General features: G+C 41.1%; 1 protein-coding gene across 2 annotated transcripts in view; it reads right to left on the bottom strand.

The window, feature by feature from the left end:
• Positions 1-11401: 11401 nt before the first annotated feature.
• The window catches only part of LOC147611341 (uncharacterized), a 115462-nt gene continuing 106190 nt past the window's right edge, over positions 11402-20673 (bottom strand). Inside the window, exon 10 of one of the 2 annotated variants that reach the window (XM_086784401.1) lies at positions 11402-12062. In XM_086784401.1, coding sequence (XP_086640527.1) covers positions 11921-12062 — 142 coding nt within the window. In that variant the 3' untranslated portion in view covers positions 11402-11920. Of the gene's footprint in view, positions 12063-18018; positions 18395-20673 lie in introns of those variants that run through there. The other variant, XM_086784403.1, reaches the window with a different exon arrangement.

Below are 20673 nucleotides of genomic sequence, written 5' to 3' on the forward strand. Positions count from 1 at the left end.
AAACGTGCTTTAGGCAAGCGTATGGCGGGATTGGGCCACGATTTGACACTAGGAACATATATACATCGCCTAAAATTCCCTCAAATTGTGATATTTCACGCTAGCTTCTCCAAGGACAATGCAAGTTTTCCTCTGATGGTGATAAAGACTCTATCCAGGTATTTAGGTGGCTATCACTTAAGGCTGAATGTAAACAAGGCAATACTTCTGGAGCGGCAAGCAGCTGTTCGAATTTTTGGAGAGGGACCTGGAGTATATTCGTTGAGATGTAAATATTATTTAACATATGCTGCTTACGGGTTGGCATGTGGAATCACAGATCCTAATCTGTTGAGTGATTGCGGGAAGAAGCATCTTCTTAGAACAGCAAGGCCAAAGGTCCATGTTGTGCCATTGATAGAGGATGAAGAAGATGATGCAGAAACTTCATCAAAAAAGGCTCGGCTGGGGGAAGTCTCTGCTCTAGATTAACAGATTTAGATTGTTCCAGTTGCTAAGAAGTTTCTTCATATTTCTCAATACTCTTCTTGCTTACCATTAAAAACTATGAAATGTATATATATTGAAAACATTTATATGGGACATAGATGAAAGCTCTTGTTCTTTTAAAATCTTTCACAGTTACATCATTGTTTTATAATATGTATTTCAATGATCAATTTTCTTCCACACTCTGCCCTATCTTTGTCGTTGTCTTAGCAGCCATGCAGCATGATTCTGCTTTCCCTGTGAGGAGACATATATTGATCGTCTCCGTTCAGCCTGCATCTTTCTTATTGCACATGACACAGCTGATTCAGACTGTTTGATCTTCACACGAGCCCTCACTTGAATCCGCCTATACCACCATTGACATAGTTGCTTCATGGGATTACTTTTCTTCATTCCTCCTCCATGTTGAGTGGCCCTTTGATAGGCACAACGTGCTTGCCAATGAGATCTTTGTTGAAATATACAAGTGAATAGGGTGTGTGTAGGAACAAGCTCTTGGTTAGAGGCTGTAAAAGAGGAGATGTAATTGTGAAAGAACCTGTGAAAAGGTGAGAAGAATCTACTGGGAGAGAATAATGGGTAGCATGAGGGAATTTAGGAGTGTGGAGATATTCTGGGAGATATTCAGGGAAAAGAGAAGAGGTGGAGAGAATCAGGCAAAAGGTGGAGATATTCTGGGAGTGAATCATGGAGAAATCAATGGGATTTGATGCTTGATGTAAACTCTATAAATTAGGCATAGCCCTAATGAGAATTTGCTGGTTTTTGAGTATCCATGCCTACATTAATCTATTTGCTAATTATTCACTAATTACATCTTAATCATTTGTTTGCTAATCACTTTGTTAATGATGTCGATTCTAGTGTTTGATCCACCATAGCTCATCATTATGCTCAAATTTCAACATGGTATCAGAGCCATGCCTAGAATCAATTAGGTTTATGATTCCATTAGTTAATTAATTAGGATTAGTAGAAAATTAGCAAAAAATCAAATTTTTAGTGAGTTTTTCACTTCCCCCTTCACCCCCAGCCATTCTCCTTGCACACATAACATTAGGCTAAGCCCTTTTAGGTACTCCTAGTAGACTCATAGGGCTACACACACCTCAAATCTTGTGGGCCAATTCAGCGCAGAACTGTAAATTTTTGCTAATTACTGGGCACCATTTTTCTGAAGGGAATTGAAGATTTCTTCAAGCTCAGTTCAAATGTTTCTAATTCCTCCTAGCCCAAGGTGTTTTCAAGCATGCTCTACAAGCTGGTGAAGACAGAATTCAATTTCATCAAGTCTATAGTGAGATCCAAGCTCTTCATCAAATCTGCAGAGGTGACTTTGGTAAAACAGAGATTAAGCTTTCAATATTTGGTCAAATCTTGTGTTTCTTGGCTTAATCCTCTACTAGACTCATTGCTATTGATGCCTTTGAAAGCATTTGAGCTCATTTGAAGTGGAAGGCACCAGATCTGGACTCCTCGTATACTCTATTTTTTGCACACAAAATAGAGCATTAATTTGCTAATCAGTGATTAATCAGTGCTAATCACTGTATTTTGGTACAATTAAGGGTTCAAATTAACCATTAGGTATCTGATACAGATCCCTAAAGCTTAAGATTGTAAATCGGAGTTGGTTTGATACTCCAACCATCCCGTACAAATTGGTTACCCTTAATTTAGTGTAATTTCTGGTGATTTTATGCTGATAAAATTATTGTAATCATCTATTAAACACCAGATTGAGTTATAAAAGGGTAGACACTACCCTTGAATCTTGAATTTGGATCGAGGTAAGATCCCTTTCACATCACCATGAGTTCAGCACAGGAAATAGCCAAATTTAATGGGGAACAGTTTTATACATGGCAGAAAAAAACCATGTATTTGCTGATGAGGAAAAATCTGTGGGGATTAGTTGAAGGGAGAGATGAATGCCCAGAGAGAGGGAAAAATGAGTGGAAGAGTAGGAATGAAAAAGCATTGGGACTTATTGCACTCAGTTTAAATGATGAAATCATTCATCATATCACAGGGATACAGTGGGCAAAAGATGCATGGGATGAACTCAATAAATTATTTGGTACACAAGCAAAAAATTCAAAGATAAATCTGTTAATGCAATTCGACAAATTGGACATGAAGGAAAGTGAACCTTTAATCACACACTTGAACAAATAGCATCCTCGTCAAGATGCTAGCATACCATGGCTTCTATGAAGGGAACCTATCCATCTTGGTCCCAAAAACCTCACTGTCCGCATGATTATGGAAGCCAAAAAGATCTAACTGACAGCCTTAGCACCTAGTACCACGCGAGAAATTAGAAAACAAATTGACGCGTAAGTAGGGTGGAAAGTGGGAGGATGGAATGCCCTAACGGCACCATCCTACGGACGGGTGGACCCGATTAGTTGGGTAGCTTTCCAACATATTAAGTGAAAGCCCTACGTTAGATAAATAGGTTCTCGGACAATTCTATTCTAGAAGACTAGGCCAGCAGCTGTGCCTTGCATGGATGAGGAAAAAAGCGTTGTCTCTAGGAATCAAGACTAGTAGCTGCCCAAATTATGATCAATTACCCTATGGGTGATTCGATTTTTAGAAGACCACGCTCCCCCTCTACGGGATAGAACTAGGTCTTACCTATGAATCATATCCTTGAATCTCTGCATGGTCAAGGTGTCGATGAGTAGGAAATTTTCTCCAAGATAAGACTTAGTGGACTATCTTAAGTGTTTCCCCTATTTTGGAAGGGGGGAACCTTACAAAACTTCCCTCGCCCGGAAAGCACGGGCGATTCCTCCAGGATATTTTTACTCTAATGTAGTCAAGAGTCTTAACTAACTAAACTGATCTGACCGAACCCGTAAGTTCCCATAGTCAGATCAAGGAAAAGACTTGCACTTGGATCATAGAGACCAACACTTTTTTCCTCATTGAGAGGCACAACCGTTGATTCTTTTTCATAGAATAATTTTTATCCGAAATTTACTTCATCTATTGTACCATAACAAAATTGAGTCTCGTATTAGGGATCCCTCAGTCCAACCTAACATCATCCAGTCCCGTGGGTTAGCCAACCGCCCAACCACTGTAGTGATGGAATCCATTTAAGAATTTGGTTAGGTTTTGTCCCGGGTAGCAGGGAAAAGAGTTCCCAGGCCCCCTAGCCGGATATTCATGCAAACTTAAAACTAGTCACACCACTTACACACCCAATATGAAATTGCCTTTCTCACAGATTCAGCTGTGAGAAACAATATGAAATTGCCTTTCTCACAGATTTAGCTGTCTTTAAAACAATCTTTTAATGAAACTATAGTATCACTGATCATAATCCTCCAAAATATTCGGTTGAATCTTAATTTCTAATTTTTTCCTTCATCGGTGTACCTATGGCATCATTGGCACCAGAACGCTCACCACCTGTCCACTCAGGGGCCTTTTTGATAGTTCCTAGCTCATAGTATACGGCAATATATTCACTTATAAAAATCATCTCAGGGGCCTTTTTGATAGTTCCTACCTCATAATACCCGGCAATATATTCACTTATAAAAATCAAAATGGAATCTCCGTTGAAGATCAGCAAGATCAACCAACAGATCCATATAAAAGAGCCATGGACTCATCCGTTGAGGACCGCAAAGTCAATCAACCAGATCCATGCCCGAATTCAGAAAACAACTCTTACTCCTTGTTCCAATATCTTCCACAACGCATGTGTGGGTATCTTCGGGCCCCCAGAGCCCGAGCACCGTATGGTCAGCACCCTCTAAGATCCTTCGCAGGTCACCTAGCGCTTCACTTATAGGCCGCTTCCTTGGTCCCTCATCCACCGTACCGGAAGCTCACCATTTAAATCGAACCGAGGCTAGTCAAGACCTCGGCCGAACCTTGCTACGCGAGACGTCCTCCGTTGACTCTCCGTCAGCTGTTGCAACTTTATCAGTTAGGTCTCCACCACGACCTCATTCACAAGACGGTCAAAATGCTTCCCCAGCATTCTTGACATAAAACAGTCATTCAAAAACAAGTCATAAATACAGTTTCTATAACGAACTCTCGTCTTTCCACATTGTTCCACATCAATCCTCATTTATTTTATATGTATTCCCATTCTCATCACAACATTTTCCATCTCATCACATCTTTTCTCATTTATCCGCATCAGATCTCATCCACTCGCATCTACCCATATCCACATCTCATCACATCATATTCATTCACATCACATATCATCCATTCACATCTATCCCAATTTACATCATCACATCTCACATCCCAATTCACATGACATCACATCTCATTCATTCACATCCTGATTCACATCACATCACATCTATTCACGTCCATCACATTCATTTACATCACATCCATTTACATCCATCACATCACTTTCATTCATTCATATCCATCACATTCATTCTCATCACCATTCCATCACATACATCCTATCCACATTATATCACATCACTTCTATCCACATCATATCTCATTCATACACATCTCATCTCATTCAACCACATCCATCCAATCGTTCACATGTATGACTATATACATCTCATCTCATTCATACACATCTCATCTCATTCAACCACATCCATCCAATCGTTCACATGTACGACTACCCACATCTATCCATACATTCATATCTATCACTTCACATCCACATATATTCATGTCACATCACATCTCTTTACATCACATCACTTTACATTGTGGTCAAGTGAAGATTGAGAAGGACTTGAGAAGATCAGGGAAGACCGGAAATGTTCCTAGCAAACCATGTTTTGGAGGTGCAAAAGCCAGAAAGTTCTTATCTAATCATACCCAGAGAGGTCATCTGGGTACAGATTTTGAGGTGTGGAGGAAGCTTCATGCAGCTGTACCTGATCGAGGCTCTTCGGGACAAGCAAGGGTGGCAAAGGCCAAAGCGTAGTTGGCACTTGATCGCCTAGCACCTTTGTTGCAAAAAGCAAGGTTTGAAGATGGGGATGTTGAGAAATTTGAGGCAGTTGTGACAGAGTTCTACACTAGCTATGAAAAGGCATGGGGTGCAACAAACTTGACACAATACATGGTTATTACTTGAAAACCTACAGCTTTGAGTTTTTTTTGTTGTTCAAAAAATATTGTACGATACTAAATGTCTTGTTGTTGTTGAGCATTTGTAGCACATTTTGCATACCTTTTTTGCGGAAGAGTTTGGAAGCCTTGGGATTTGGTCTACCCAAGGCATGGAAAGATTGTTGAAATTTGAGCATAATGATGAGCTATGGTGGATCAAACACTAGAATCAACATCATTAACAAAGTGATTAGCAAATGATTAAGCCGTAATTAGTGAATAATTAGCAAATAGATTAATGTAAGCATGGATACTCAAAAACCAGCAAATTCTCATTAGGGCTATGCCTCAATTTATAGAGTTTACATCAAGCATCAAATCCCATTGATTTCTCCATGATTCACTCCCAGAATATCTCCACCTTTTGCCTGATTCTCTCCACCTCTTCTCTTTTCCCTGAATATCTCCCAGAATATCTCCACACTCCTAAATTCCCTCATGCTACCCATTATTCTCTCCCAGTAGATTCTTCTCACCTTTTCACAGGTTCTTTCACAATTACATCTCCTCTTTTACAGCCTCTAACCAAGAGCTTGTTTCCACACACACCCTATTCACTTGTATATTTCAACACCTCCCCTCAAGTGAATAATCCTAGCACACCTGGACCCTGTATCAAGTTTCCCTCTTACTTGATAGCCTGCGACCAGTGCCTCAAGTCCCTAAACTCCATAGTCCTTGACACACTCTCTCTCTATGTGTCCAAGGCTACTATAAGTGCCCGCGACCTTGACTAAAGTGCTCACACATACATCTACCACGTGGCCTACATCATCGGTGGCTCAGAGGTGGTTTTACTTTGTTGGGGTAGGTTACATTGGGTTGTGGGGTCTCTCTCTCTCTCTCTCTCTCTCTCTCAGAAAAGATGATCCGACTCCACTTCCCTTGGAGACTCCATGAAGTTTGCCGATGTCGTTCCTTCTTCACTGGGTTTGCTGTAGCAGTCTCTCGCCATGTGTCCTGGCTTTCCACATTTGTGGCAAGTGAAGGTCCTCCCTCCTACTCTGCCTCTTCCTCGTCCTCGTCCTCGTCCTCGTCCTCAAGAGAATCCTCCTCGGGTGAAGAATGCTTTTTCCTCTCCTGCTGTTGTTGAGTTGAGCCCTTTCTTCTCTTTGCCTCTGCTCTCTTGCTCTAGTAGAGCTACTTCTATCTCGTGTATCTTCAATTCAGGTACATTCTTTAGTGTTGCTACAATGTTTTCATAATCTCCTTTGTCCACACTCTTCAGAAGTACAGCTAATGCTTCATCATCTTCTACCTTTTTGCCAATAGCTGTTGTTGCTTAATGCTTTTATACAATGGCACTCAAGGTTTGGGTAGAATGGGGCTCCCACCATGGTTATGCTTTGAGCCAATTGGTGATTAGGTTTTGGCATGGGCGTCGTACTTTTTTTGGCTAGCCAGAGTACTCTTCAGTATCCATTCTTTCATGGTGACCTTTATGAAGGGTTGCTGAGGTTGAGGTTTATGGGGTGACATTTTTCTTCACCCTAAGGTCTAGGATCTCCATAATGTTTTCACGAGGTGGCCAGCGCAGTAAGGCGAGAGTGTTGGGTAGTGCTAGGGGTAACGGTGGCTCCTAAGAGGAGGACGAGGCCTAGGATGTTGATAAGTTTGGGGTGCCCTCATCTAACAGGGGTACGATAACCATTCCATGGGAAAGCTGGAGCGTTATGGTTCTTCTTTGCCACTTGATGATGCATTCGGTATCCTCAATCCATTCCCTTTTCGAGGATGATGCTCTCTTTCATTGCACCTAGGGGGGCCACATAAAACTTGTAAGATGTATGTTTAGATCCAATAAGAAACTCTGCTTTAAAACAACTGAAGATGATTGGGAATTATTTATCGTTGTGTAATCATCGCTATTGCAAAAGGTACGAGCGGTGGTGGAATAGTGAGTTCCATGTCTCCCAAGATAACATGTTGTGGATAGCCTCATTGTTAACTTAGGTGGGCTATGGAGCTAGATGGTCTTTTTGAAGAAACTCTAACTCAAGGCAATTCGGCTTCACCAATGCGTTTGTTTTCAAATGCGTCAAGCACGAACAAGGATGTGATTTGAGCATCGTCCATACATGTAAACTTGTCCCAAATTTATGTGGAAGAGTGTCCATGGTTTGCCAGAACATGAATCCAATCCTCGGAGCGACAGACTCCACGAGGGGCTTATATTCTTGATCCTCATCTTAACCATCCAACATCTTGTTATAAGAACTTTTGAGGATCATGGCATATGACCCTCTTCTCTAAAAATCCATCACCACAAATGTCTGGTGGAAGCTTAGCCCAAAGATCTTAATTTTTTGATCGTGAAGGATGCCCAAAGGTTTAGCTATGTTCTCGTCTCGAGATAAACTTGACCATGAGTCTTGTGCGTATGAGTGGTGGGTTTCGCCAAGCCTTCCTAGTAATCCTTGGTGAGTATGGTGACACCAGCACCTCCAACCAAGATTGCGGAGACCGTCGTTCCTTCGTAAATGACAGTTAACACAACGTTCATTTTATCGCTTTCAAAGTAGTGTCCCAGCTAAATGTTCATGGGAACTTTTAGATGCCCTTTTATCTTGGGTAAGGAAGGAGATTGCTCAATGTGGCACGGCTCATCATCCTCCATCTCTTCAATTTCAAGTGTGTGGACTCTTAGATTCCCAATCATAAGTCTCATAAGTCTCTCCAAAGTTGAGAGTTTTCTTGTAAAAGAGACCTTATCAGGACACTTCCGAGGATAAGAAGGTTGTGAGGCCTACTATGTCACTCGTCCAATATTCACACACTTAGCTCATATTCACTCGTCGGAGGTGGGCTTGGACCTGCCAATGTGTAGGAGATGTACACTGATCCTTTCCTAGGAGAGGTGGTGTCTCTGATGGGGTCAAAATGAAGTCGTCTCACCTATCACATCTGAGAAATATTATGGTGTGACCAATGACTCATGGAAGGCTAACTTTCATCTCCCACTAAGTCCTTCACCGCATCTAGTAATGCAGAATCTGGTCAGATTGGTTCCAGAGGGAGAGGCTATGGAACTAGCTCTTTTTGCCACCTCTTAAGAATGGTTACAGTTTTGATCATGGCCTTTGGCAAGCATTGAGTTTCCCTCATTAGTTATATGATTGGCTCTTGAAAGGACTCCGGTAGGGTCAATGGTACATTGTTGCCCTTGACAACTGATTGTGTGTTGCATTTTCGCATGCTCTTCAAGGTCTTCTTCTTCTAGACCTCTCATTCTAGTTCATTAGCCTTTTTAGGGACTCATGTGTAGCTTTTGTGACTTGCCCCTCTAGCTTTGGAGCTACTAACTTCAAGCTTAAAGCTTGACCTTTATTCTTCTTTATTGCATTGGATGTTCCCATGACCACCACGCTCGACTTGGTTTGGAGCCTTGTGATGCATTAAGGGAGATTTTATGAATAAGTATATACTTAATAAGTTAAGGCTAGCCAAATTGGTTGATGCTCCTACAACTGGGGTGATTCTCACTCTATTGGAACAATCCACACTTCTAACATGTACCCATGTATAGAATAACATTGGGATTTGACACTAGATTCATGGATGGAGTTCGAACACTAGTGCAATGGTTCTATGAGGATAATCGGCAACACACGATAGGCTCTTACAATGGAACATTGCATTTTGAGGTGGATCTGAAGGAGTCTATCCTTCTTAACTAGGGAGCACTCTGCTATAAGTGCTGATCTGTTTGTTGGGACCGAAGGCTTAATGGGTTTGAGGAAGTGTGATTATATTATTCTATCAAGCAAGCAAGATCCAATGGCATATAAGCAAGAGGAAAGAGAACTCATAAGGAAACTATTGCAAGAGAATGATTGTGTATTACTTATTGTCAAAAATGACTTATATACAAGTGACTAGTTTTCACACTAGGTCAACCAAACTTAAAAATGATCCGACCTCTATTACTAGTCTTAAACAACTATGTACACTAAGTGAATAGTTTTCACACTAGACTGACTAAACTTAAAAATGGTTTGACCTCTAGTACTAGTTTGTACATTAAGTCCATAGACTTTCTCTATTTGACATTAAGCACATGGTAAGGCTGCTTTATATGTTTTCACACTAGACTGACTAAACTTAAAAATGGTTTGACCTCTAGTACTAGTTTGTACATTAAGTCCATAGACTTTCTCTATTTGACATTAAGCACATGGTAAGGCTGCTTTATATGTTTCAGCACCGTCTTGAAAAAGTAAAGTGCCCATTTGTTGCAAGTAAGATGACAAACCACCTTATGGTAGGTCAAGCGAGTGAAACCATGTTAACCAATAGAGTGGTTAACAACGAACAAGCTTGCACACCCACATTGGGAAGTTGCAATTGCGACTCTAAGAGGCAAGGCACATGATTTTGCACGACTAAGGTAAACTCTTGACTTGAACAATATCGTATGAAGCTCTCCAAGCTACAAACAAAAGATGTTACACTTAATTTATGCAACATACCAACAATTATCAAACCCTTTGTGATGGAATGTGCATTAGATTAGGGTAGGGATACCTATGAGAGTCATCTTCTATATGTCACAGTTCAAAACCTGTGTTTGCAATTAACCAATTCAAATGAGAGCTTTTAGGAGAGGACACCCTACAAACTCTACTAGTGCGTTGTGGTGCAAATTGAAAAGTTTATTGCTTGGGTCATAAAAGCATCATGACTTGGCCTCATATTGAACTTCAATCACGTAATATGAGATCTGGGGCCCAACAAGATGCTCCATACATGGTTATTGATCTAACTTGTGAGTCAAGGGTAAACGATATAGCATTGGGTGTGAAAGGCCCTAGTATGTGTATACATACACACCCAATGACCTACTCGTATAGTGTGATTGTGGCTTCTCAAATGACCTCAACTCAGACCCTTAACTATCCTTACTAATTAATCAATCTGGCTTGTGGGACCATGTCAAAAGCCTTACAAAAGTGCTCAAAGCAACAATATACCTTCCCTCCTTAATATTTAGCTCCCTCAAGAAGGCTTAAAGCACCAAGAAGTGGTTCAAGGTGGAGTGATCTCACTAAAAGTGTATTTGGCCCATGCCACAATTTGCTCTTTTTTTGCCCAATCACAAATTGTTGATCTAAACATAGCATCTAGCAATAACAAACCCAACATTTTGAGTTACTTCAATATTGTAGAGGAAGGCAAAGCAAAGTTTGCATTAGCTTAGTGGTGGTGTTATTTTGTCAAACAAAATGTGATGCATTTCACTTTGCAATTTTGTAAAATTTCATCATGCACTTTGGTAACATCCACTCAGCTTGCACTACAATTATTCATGTATCCTTCGCCATCATTGCATTTGTTATTGTTTTCTATTTTGCAATATCTTGCATTACTTTTCCTTTAGATATATCTAAAGGCTGCAAATCAACTCACTTTTGATTGCCTATTAGATTTGCTTGTTGATGGTGTGATTCAGTGATGTATTGTGGTCATTTTGGGTCCTTGCATCACATATGTGCTTGACATCATAATTGCTTTTTGACAGGTGTCATGCCCGTTTTTGAGCAATTTGGCCATAAAATGGTTGTGAAATTCCTCCAAAATAGGCCTCACAATATATATATATATATATATATATATATATATAGAGAGAGAGAGAGAGAGAGAGAGAGAGAGAGAGAGAGAGAGAGAATCACAAAGTAGAGAAACGAGAAGCATCCATAAGGGGGAAAGAGAAGTAGAAGAGCTCCCAAAGTTATGCTCATGCATTCTTTTCTTAGTTCTCTTCATGGAACACAAAGTAATCAGAGCCAAAATCATCTCCTTATTCCCTGGGAACAGAATTTGAGTCAATTGTTCAATAAGTGGTATGAACCATTGAAGACCACTACAACCCCTTGTATGGTATTTTCACAACACACCACCTTTCATGAAGACAATTTGAGAGAACTTTGCAGCAAGCTAGATCATACAACACTACCAGATTCGCAAAGGAAATCATGTTCTTTTGTGTCTTCCATGCACGCACTTTTCATTCTCCTCTCATGTTCAGGAGGGCTAAAAGCTAAGCTGAACCTATATTTGTCCCAGTTCCAACCCTACTAACTAGTTCTCTTGAGTATTACACATTACTAGCTGGCCGCCTCTCCAACCTAAAGGTTTTAGGATTGGAACTCGGGCACTCCCCAAAAATGATTATGTTACAAAAATCAGGCCACTGGTAAAGAGAGAGAAAGACAGACAGACAGGCAGGCAGACAGAGAGACAGGGTTTGTGCACTGAATCACTACATCTTTGATTACTCCTACAGCACTTTCAGTTACTATTAGGCCAGACATGATGTAAGAATCGCTTCACCAATTTCTCGCCTTCTACCCACAAACCAGGCCCTAAATTTTGTGAAATAGCCACCTTGAATAGAATCCCTTATTGCTCCAAAAAACTTCAAGTAGTGATGCGTGTTATGTCTGCAACAAAACAAATAACTGTACAGTAAGTAAATCACTTAACAAGCATTAAGAACTTCTTTTCTGTGGATATTAAGACTTGTGCACTAGGCAGCCCAAGTGGTCACAGAAAGACTAACAGACTGGCTTGCAATAAAACACCAGTACAGAGGAAGAATCAATGAAAGTTCCAAAGTGCATGCTGGTAAATCATATAGCAAGCATTAAGAACTTTAACTTCAAGTAGTTTTCTATAGTAGATACTAAGATTTGTGCACATGACTGCCCAAGGCGGTAAAAAAAAGATTGGCTTGTAATAAAAGACCCGTACAGAGGAAGAATCAATGAAAGAAAGAAAGAAGAGGTCTGTTACGTCCCGATAGGCCTAGGGTAAGGGCTAGGGACATGAACTAACCCAGGTTAGGGTTAGGGCTTAGTTGGGGCATGGAGACCTGAAGGGTTCACACGTGGGATAAGGCCCAAGGGTGCTAGCAAGATGAGGTCTAGATTGGCTAAGAGCTTATAATTAAAACCTAGAGCTAATAACGGCTAAAAGCTTATAAATAAAAAAGGTGCCAATAATAGCTAGGTTATTGCTATATAAGTGACCTTAGGGACACTTACAAGTTATGGAAGTGTCCACGCGGTAGACACGTGGGCTACCAAGGTCATCCGAGACCTAATGGTGTTATGTATCTGGACACTAATCTATGGATTAGGAAACTAATCAAGTGGAGTTAGGGGGCCCCAAGATTAACGATTAGTAGGCTAATACTTGGCTAGGGTTCCTCGATCGATAAAACAAGCTTAATGGCCTTTTATAGTGAGTTAGCTATTTATGGTGTAGTTATCACTATATAAGTGAGAGCTTGGGTTATTATGAGACATAGTTGTGCGGATGCACCATTGAAGGTTTAGCTTGGACTACGAGAGTAGACATGCTCATGCCGTGCACATGGCGAGTATGTAGGTTGGAGTGTCAAAGGCCTATGGGCAAACTTTTGGTGGTATGGGACACTGGAGTTAGACACGGGCCTATGGGATTGTGCAAGAAGCCCTAGCCTTGGTTCGGGGGAGATTGATGGATGCCGGTCACAATTGGGAGGTGAGCTAAGCCTGCTAGCACATGATTTGGTTAAGGACTAACCTAGACACGGGCCTATGGGATTGTGCAAGAAGCCCTAGCCTTGGCTCGGGCCGGGGGAGATTGATGGATGCCGGCACAATTGGGAGGTGAGCTAAGCCTGCTAGCACATGATTTGGTTAAGGACTAACCTTGATTTTCAGCTGTGTTTAGGGTAGATTTTGGGAAGGACTTCATAGTGCAACCCTAACACGAAGGCTGAAGAGGTATGCGTGTCTAGGCATCATAGATGTCAAAGTTCCCAAGTATCTCGGTTGGCAAGAGGCATGATGGCCAGCCTTAGGGCAGCCAAGGAAGGCCACCCTAGGCAGCTGTGTGCAGCAGCCAGGCCAGCCAGCCGTCCAAGGGCAGCGCAGCCTGGACAACAACTAGCCCTGGACAACCAGCCACCAGCCTGAACCCACAGTAGGCGGACAGCAGCTTTGATGCACGGGAAAAAAAGGCAGCACTATGGCTGTGTGTGCAGAAGAAACTAGAAGAAAAGCTTGCGCAAGCAGGGCTAGAAAAAGCATGCGTGTAATGAAGTAGGTTTGGGTGCACATGCACATGGGGAATGGGGCCTAGGCAGTTGGGCTTAGGGACATTTACATGTGTACTTTTAGGAGCCTTGGGCTATATTAGGCATAGGGCTCATGGACATTGTACCCTTCTTGATGATATTTACTCTATAGACATTCATGTCTTCTTGGTGCTCATGCCCAAGCTTTCATGGCCTTCTTGGCTATTATCCTAGGATGGTGACCCACACCCATGTTGTCACTCCATGCTTTGAGTGGCCAACCCTAGTTTCTTGCATTGGTATTAGAACCCATGTCTTTGATCTACTTTTTTGAAATTTTTAAAATTTCTACATTTTCTTGATTTTCTTAGACTTTCTTGATTTTCTTGATCAAGAAAATGACTATGGTGATTTTGGGATGATGGAAAACTTTTTTATTTTTGGTTTGTTCTAAGCTTTTGGGGGGCTATGGATCACTGTAGTCCAAAATCTGGGATAGGCGCTCCAAATTTGAATGAGGGGACTGAAATTGGGAAAAACTGTTAATCATGATTAGTGAGTTAATCCAAAACGTTTAATCTTCTTCTTTCTTCTTGCTTGATCTTGAGAGAAATAGGGTTTCAATTGGGATTGAGCTGTAGCATTCACTTAGGTTTTTCATCAACCTTGTCTTGACCTCCACAAAGAGACTTTCAATGTGGAGTTCAAAGAAGATGCTGTCCAAATTTTTCTAGACAGCTGGTCAAGAAAATCACTAATCATTACTTGGTGATTAAGAGTCTATTGGGCAATCACACATCTTGGAAGAGCCATTTGGAAGCTATAGAGAGAGCTAATGACCTTTTGAATCGGACACCCGTAGGACACCCAAATTAGGATTTAACAAAAAATGAAAAACCCTAATTCAGTAATAGACCCTTAGGGTTATCACAAAGGTGTTTAGAGGTCTTCATAATACTCCATTAGAGCTATCCAATGAGCCAAGAGCCACTCTATTCCGACATTGTTTGATAGGTCAAAACTAGCAAGTTGACTTTTTCACAAAAAGTCGATTCAGTATTGATTGAAATTTGACTTGGTCAAACCACTTGGAGTATAGTTGGTATATCCCTAGTGCTATCCAACAAGCCAAGAAGTATTTGATTTGGACCCATATTTTGTGTTTTAGGATCATTTTCCCATTCTCTAGAGTGCGGTAAAAACCCTAAAACAAAGAATACTTGGACATTCCGGATTTCAACTGTTTTGGCATATTTGGATAGTATACATTGGAAGCTATCCCTAGACTACAAGATCTCCTAAATCCACCAAAATTTGAGCAAGTTACAACCAATTCTCTATTTTCAGCTATGGCACCAAAGGGAAGACCACGGAAGCCAAAGGACTCAACATTCGGAGAAGAGGTTGCAATTGCAGATGAGGCTCAAATACTTATACAAGATGAAGGCACGGATGCGGATGAAGGATTAGAGTATGGCAATGGGACACTGGGGAAACTAACACTATTATGTATGCAAGTGTACATGCAATGCCTGTAATGACAAATCATATATCACAAATGATGATGATGATGATGAGATGCATGATAGAAATCATGTCTCAATCATTTGTGGAATCCATTGTGCAAGAGCTTAGGGACTTGCGTAATGAGATGAAGAGGAAGGATGAAGACAAGGGTGGATCATCTTACAAGGATCGACAAGCTTATATTGAAGACAAAGAGGATCATCACCCAAGTTTCCATTCTACTCATGGTGCTATGCGCAAACCAATGTTTACATACACACCCAATGATGCCAAAGGAAAATGTTATGCATCTCCATATGAAAGCTCAAGATTTCCAAGGAGTCGTGTTTGTATTCCATTCAAGGAAAATACTCATCGAGGTGATGCTTCAAGACCTCATATTGAGAAAGATTTTGATGATGAGTTTGAGCATAACAATTTTGATGATGAGTTTGAGCTCTTCTTCACAAGCAATGGATGGAAGAAAGCAATGTGTTAAGTTCCATGGTAGAGCCACTACTAGTAAAAGCAAGGAAAGGTCAATCAATATCTGTGAATTCTTGGTACCATTTCTTGATTCACCTCTTACTTTGAGAGGAGATGGAAGAGCTATAGCCTATCACACTCTATTTTGAAAGAGGTTGGATTTACTAAGGACAAACAAGGACTTCCATTCACAATCACATTTGGTCATTGCATAGAATATGACTATGTGAGTCTTTATGCACACATTGTGGGTGTTGAAGTGGATGAGATGCTTGCTGTAATTTCTGGACAGCAAGTACATGAGGAGATCTCGATGTCGATTCTCTCTCGACAAGACACCACCAATGTATTCGTGGCCAATGGGAATACACAAGTTGAAAATGGGAATGCTTGGATCACTTTCATAAGTGCTTTGATGGATACATTTTCAGCTTATGATGTTCACAACTCTCAAGGCTCAAGCTTCTTGAATCTTCTCTCTTCCAACTTCCAAGTTCCAAGCTCTAGGGCCTAGGCTCTCACCTCTCCCTCAAGCCTCTTGAGCCTTGAGTCTTGACTCTTCCAACTTCCAAGGCTCTAGGCTCTCTCTCTCTCTCTCTCTCTCTCTCATTCCTCAAGGCTTAAGAGTCAAGCCATCTTCAACCATGGTATCCTCCTCACGTGCCGGGGCTTCTCGTAGAAGGACAACGGGATGGACATGGTGGAAGGAGGTTAACTACACCACATCCGTTCATGGAGGCGGTTCTCGGCCATGGGTATGCCAAGTAGAATAAGTGTAGAGTAGAAAAATTTAAAAAAAAAGTATCTTTTGAGTGTCGTTCCCTCCCCCGTCCCTGTTCCCTACTTGTGGCCGTCCCCCGTCCCATCCCCGTCCCCGTCCCCCGTCCCTTGTGACTATGCATGCTACATATGATGAGGATGAGTTTTATGATGCTAGTGAGCATGTGGATGACATTATCGATGTGGATGACATTGATGATATGGATGACATCGATGATGAGGTTATTCATGCATCTAGTAGTGAGCAGCTATTGGATACTTCATGAAGGTTCTATGGGAACCCAGTCTATGACCCTTTCTTGAGAGATGAGTGGAGAGTCTATGATTATGACCTCTACGAGGGTTATATGGATAGTGATGAGAATTATGCCTTGGTACATATGGATTATGTTCAGGTAGTTATTTGTGATGTGGATCATGCCTATGAACCTATGCATGGTGATGGATGTAGTTACTAGTGAGGACATGGATTCACATTTGATGGAGCATGCTATGGAGTATGAGGCATTCTTTTTTGATAATCATGGATGTCTATGCATTGATACAGACATAGTCTATCAGGCATTCACTCTTGGACATGATGTATTCACCTATGATCCGAGTGGGTGGTGCTATATGGGCTATCATGTACCCACAGGATCCTTTGCATGGGTGCATTATCTTTTTGACCCAGGGGAATATTGGATGTATCTCATTGATGGAAGCCGTGTGTTACATTATCTATTTGATCCAGGAGGATGCAAGATTGATATGGTCATGGATCAGGTATGTTTTGGATTTCCATTCAATCCAGGCATCATTATCACTAGCCTCACTGTCGACGACACCCTCCTATCCTTTCCATTTGATCTGGGCAAACGTCATGGACATGTTTTTGATGGTGGATACATTTAGGCTAAGAGTGCATTTTTTTGGCTTTTGTATATAGCCTCTTGTATATGTTTATGCACGACCACCCTTTGATTTTGAGGACAAAATCATTGTAGAAGGGGATGGTTTGTAATGAAGTAGGTTTGGGTGCACATGCACATGGGGAATGGGGCCTAGGCACTTGGGCTTAGGGACATTTACATGTATACTTTTGGGGACCTTGGGCTATATTAGGCATACGACTCATGGACATTGTACCCTTTTTGATGATATTCACTCTATAGACATTCATGTCTTCTTGGTACTTATGCCCAAGCTTTCATGGCCTTCTTGGCTATTACCCTAGGATGGTGACCCACACCCATGTTGTCACTCCATGCTTTGAGTGGCCAACCCTAGTTTCTTACAATGCGCAGAAGATAAAAACAGGCCTATAGTTTTTAGAGAAAAAGCAACATTGTTTTTTTAATAAAGAAAAAGCATCTAGTTTTTTTTCACTAAACTAAGCAATGGCTTTTTTGCTAAAAGGGAATAAAAGCTAGAAGTCAATAAAAAGCACAAGATTTTTTAATTTAAATTGAAAAGCACTTCAGTTTTTTTGAGAAAAAAGCCAAAAACAAGTTAACTCCTTCGTTTTTAGTATAAAAGGGGAGGTTTGCTTATGAGTTCTCCACATTCAAAAGTCCCATCTCCTTGGTTAAGAGGGCTGAGAGTACATAGTCGACTTCCAAGACCGGGATTGATACTTGAGTTCGTGGACGAGTGGGATTTTAGCGACAATTCATCTCGACACGTGAGTTTTCCTTAAGTAACAACAAATTATCTTGGGTTTATCATGGCTAATGAAGTATAAAGAGTGCAACAGTGGGCTGTTTCTGATTGATCCAATAGAATCAATACCCAGTTACTCAGCATCTAGTGTCGGAGTCACCCGCTCAACTTGAGTCACAAAAGCCACTGAAGGTCTTGCTTGCAATATAGGCGATGCCATACTCTTGAGTACCTTGGATGTATCACAACACTCACATACCTGCTTTCCAATGATTCCCACACGGCTTGTTGGAGAACCTGCTCAAAACACCAACAACAAAACTGATGTCTGGTCTAGTATTACACAAGAAGATAAGACTACCAACCAATTTCCTATATAAGGTCTCATCCACAAGGTCAACGGATAGCTTCAGATCAACCTCCACTAGGGTACCAACTACCTTGCATTTCGTCATGCCAAACGCAAGGTTTGAGTTGTCTTCGACGGACAGCTTCAAATCAACTTCCATTGCGGTACCGACTGCCTTGCATTTAGTCATGCCAAACGCCTTGAGTATCTCACCTACATATTTATGTAGCTGAGAGATGAAAATGTTAATCTCACTTCTGCCAAACCTCAATTCCCAAACAATAATACATGAGCCCAAGATTTGTCATCTCAAACTCTGCACTAAGCATCTGTTGTGTTTGTGAGATCTTTTTCTCCTTTGCTCACAAAGGACATATAAATTTGCATTTGAAGGGCTGCATAAGAGACCAATACTCACAAAGTAAGCATCAATCCTCTGGTACCATACTCCTGGGGCTGTTTAAGCCGATTTAGTGCCTTACATAACCTGAAAACTTTGCTTTCGGAATCGGGAACCACAAACCCACAGGTGGTTGTTCCACGTATACCTCCTCCTTGAGGGTTCCATTGAGGAAAGCAGATTTTACATCCATTTGTAGAACAAGCCATCCCCCTTGCACTACCAATGCAAGAATGGTGCAGATTGTGGTTAACCTAGCTGTAGAAGCAAAAGTTTCCTGAAGGTCAAAACCTTCAACTTGTGCAAAACCTTTGTGGATCAACCATGCCTTGTACTTTTCCAAAGTACCATCTGGAAAAGTACCATCAGATCTATATTTTTCTTTGTAAACCCACTTAGTGCTAATTACCTTATGCCTTGGAGGACAATCTACAAGGCCCCAAGTGTGGTTATTCAAGATGATGTCATTTTGTGCTTGCATGGTTGGCATCCACTTAGAATCCCTTTGTGCTTCAACAAAGGTGGTAAGCTCTTGAATCTTGAGTGACTCTATCATAAGAGAATTTCACAAGATTCTCCCGAGCTCTGTTTTGCTCCTCTAACCTTCTAGCTCTACGAACATCTTGAGACATGTCCTCGATGGCTGGAGGTTCTGCTCCATCCAAAAGTTGCATGTACCACTTAGGGAATGGCTTACCCTTTTGTGGGCCATCATGCTCTTGTTCTTCATCTTCAAAATCCATGTCCATAGAAAATGGGACAGGCTATCCTCAATCATAATGCGAGGAAGCCCGTGTTACATATGGAGGTCATGTTGCTTTGGTGATTTCCTTGTTGCATAATGAAGGAGAAGAAATCTTCTCCTCCGTCTCACGTTTGTTCTTGGAATACCACATCACGGCTCACTATGATCTTCTTTGTGTAAGGGTCATAGAGTCAATATTCCTTCAACTCCATGTTGTAACCCGAAGGTGCATTTCTAGCTTTTGGCATCCAATTTGGTTCTTTGAGCATCTAGAACATGTACATAACATTCACACCCAAAAACTTTGAAGTGTGCAACTAAAGGTTTCTTACCCAAGTAGACATGGAGCGGAGTCATCCCTTTGACGGCCTTTGTTGCCCTCCTATTAAGAATGTACACAGTCATGTTAACTGCCTCAACCCAAAAGGATTTAGGTAGATTCCTACCGTTAAGCATACTCCTTGTCATCTCAACAACAATATGATTCTTGCACTCTACAACACCATTTTACTGTGGAGTGTGAGGAGTGAGTTGCCGCTTTATGCCTCTTTCTTTGCTGATGAAACCCAAGAATTCATCAAACATGAATTCTCCTCCTTAGTCTATTCTAAACTGCTTGAATTTTATTCCGATCTCAATTTCAACTAATATAAGCTATTCCTTAAACTTTAGAAAAGCCTAAGACTTTTTGAAAATACACTCAAATCTTTTTGCTGTAATCATCTATCAATGTGAAAAATAGGAAGAACCTACAAGTGCAATTGTACTCATCTTTTCATAGAGATTAGCGTGAACGAGCTGAAGAGGAGTCTTGGCCCTAAAACTAGCCTCTTGTGGAGAGGATTTCCGATGCTGCTTACCCATCATGCAAGCTTCACATACGTTTGGACTATTGGAAATTGGCAACAATGCTTAACTAGCTTACCTTTCTGCATCTCTAAAAGAGTCTACATACTGAGATACCCATATCTCTCATGCCAAAGTTTGCTGCTACTCAAGTCATTCTAGACTGTAAATATCAAAAGCTCACACAAGTTGTTTCTCCGAATGCCCTTTGCAATGACCTTGTCATCTCCATCAAG

This window comes from Cibotium barometz, chromosome 47, assembly GCF_041138505.1.
Source record: "Cibotium barometz isolate CiBa-2024 chromosome 47, ASM4113850v1, whole genome shotgun sequence".
In the NCBI taxonomy this organism is placed as follows: Eukaryota; Viridiplantae; Streptophyta; class Polypodiopsida; order Cyatheales; family Cibotiaceae; genus Cibotium; species Cibotium barometz.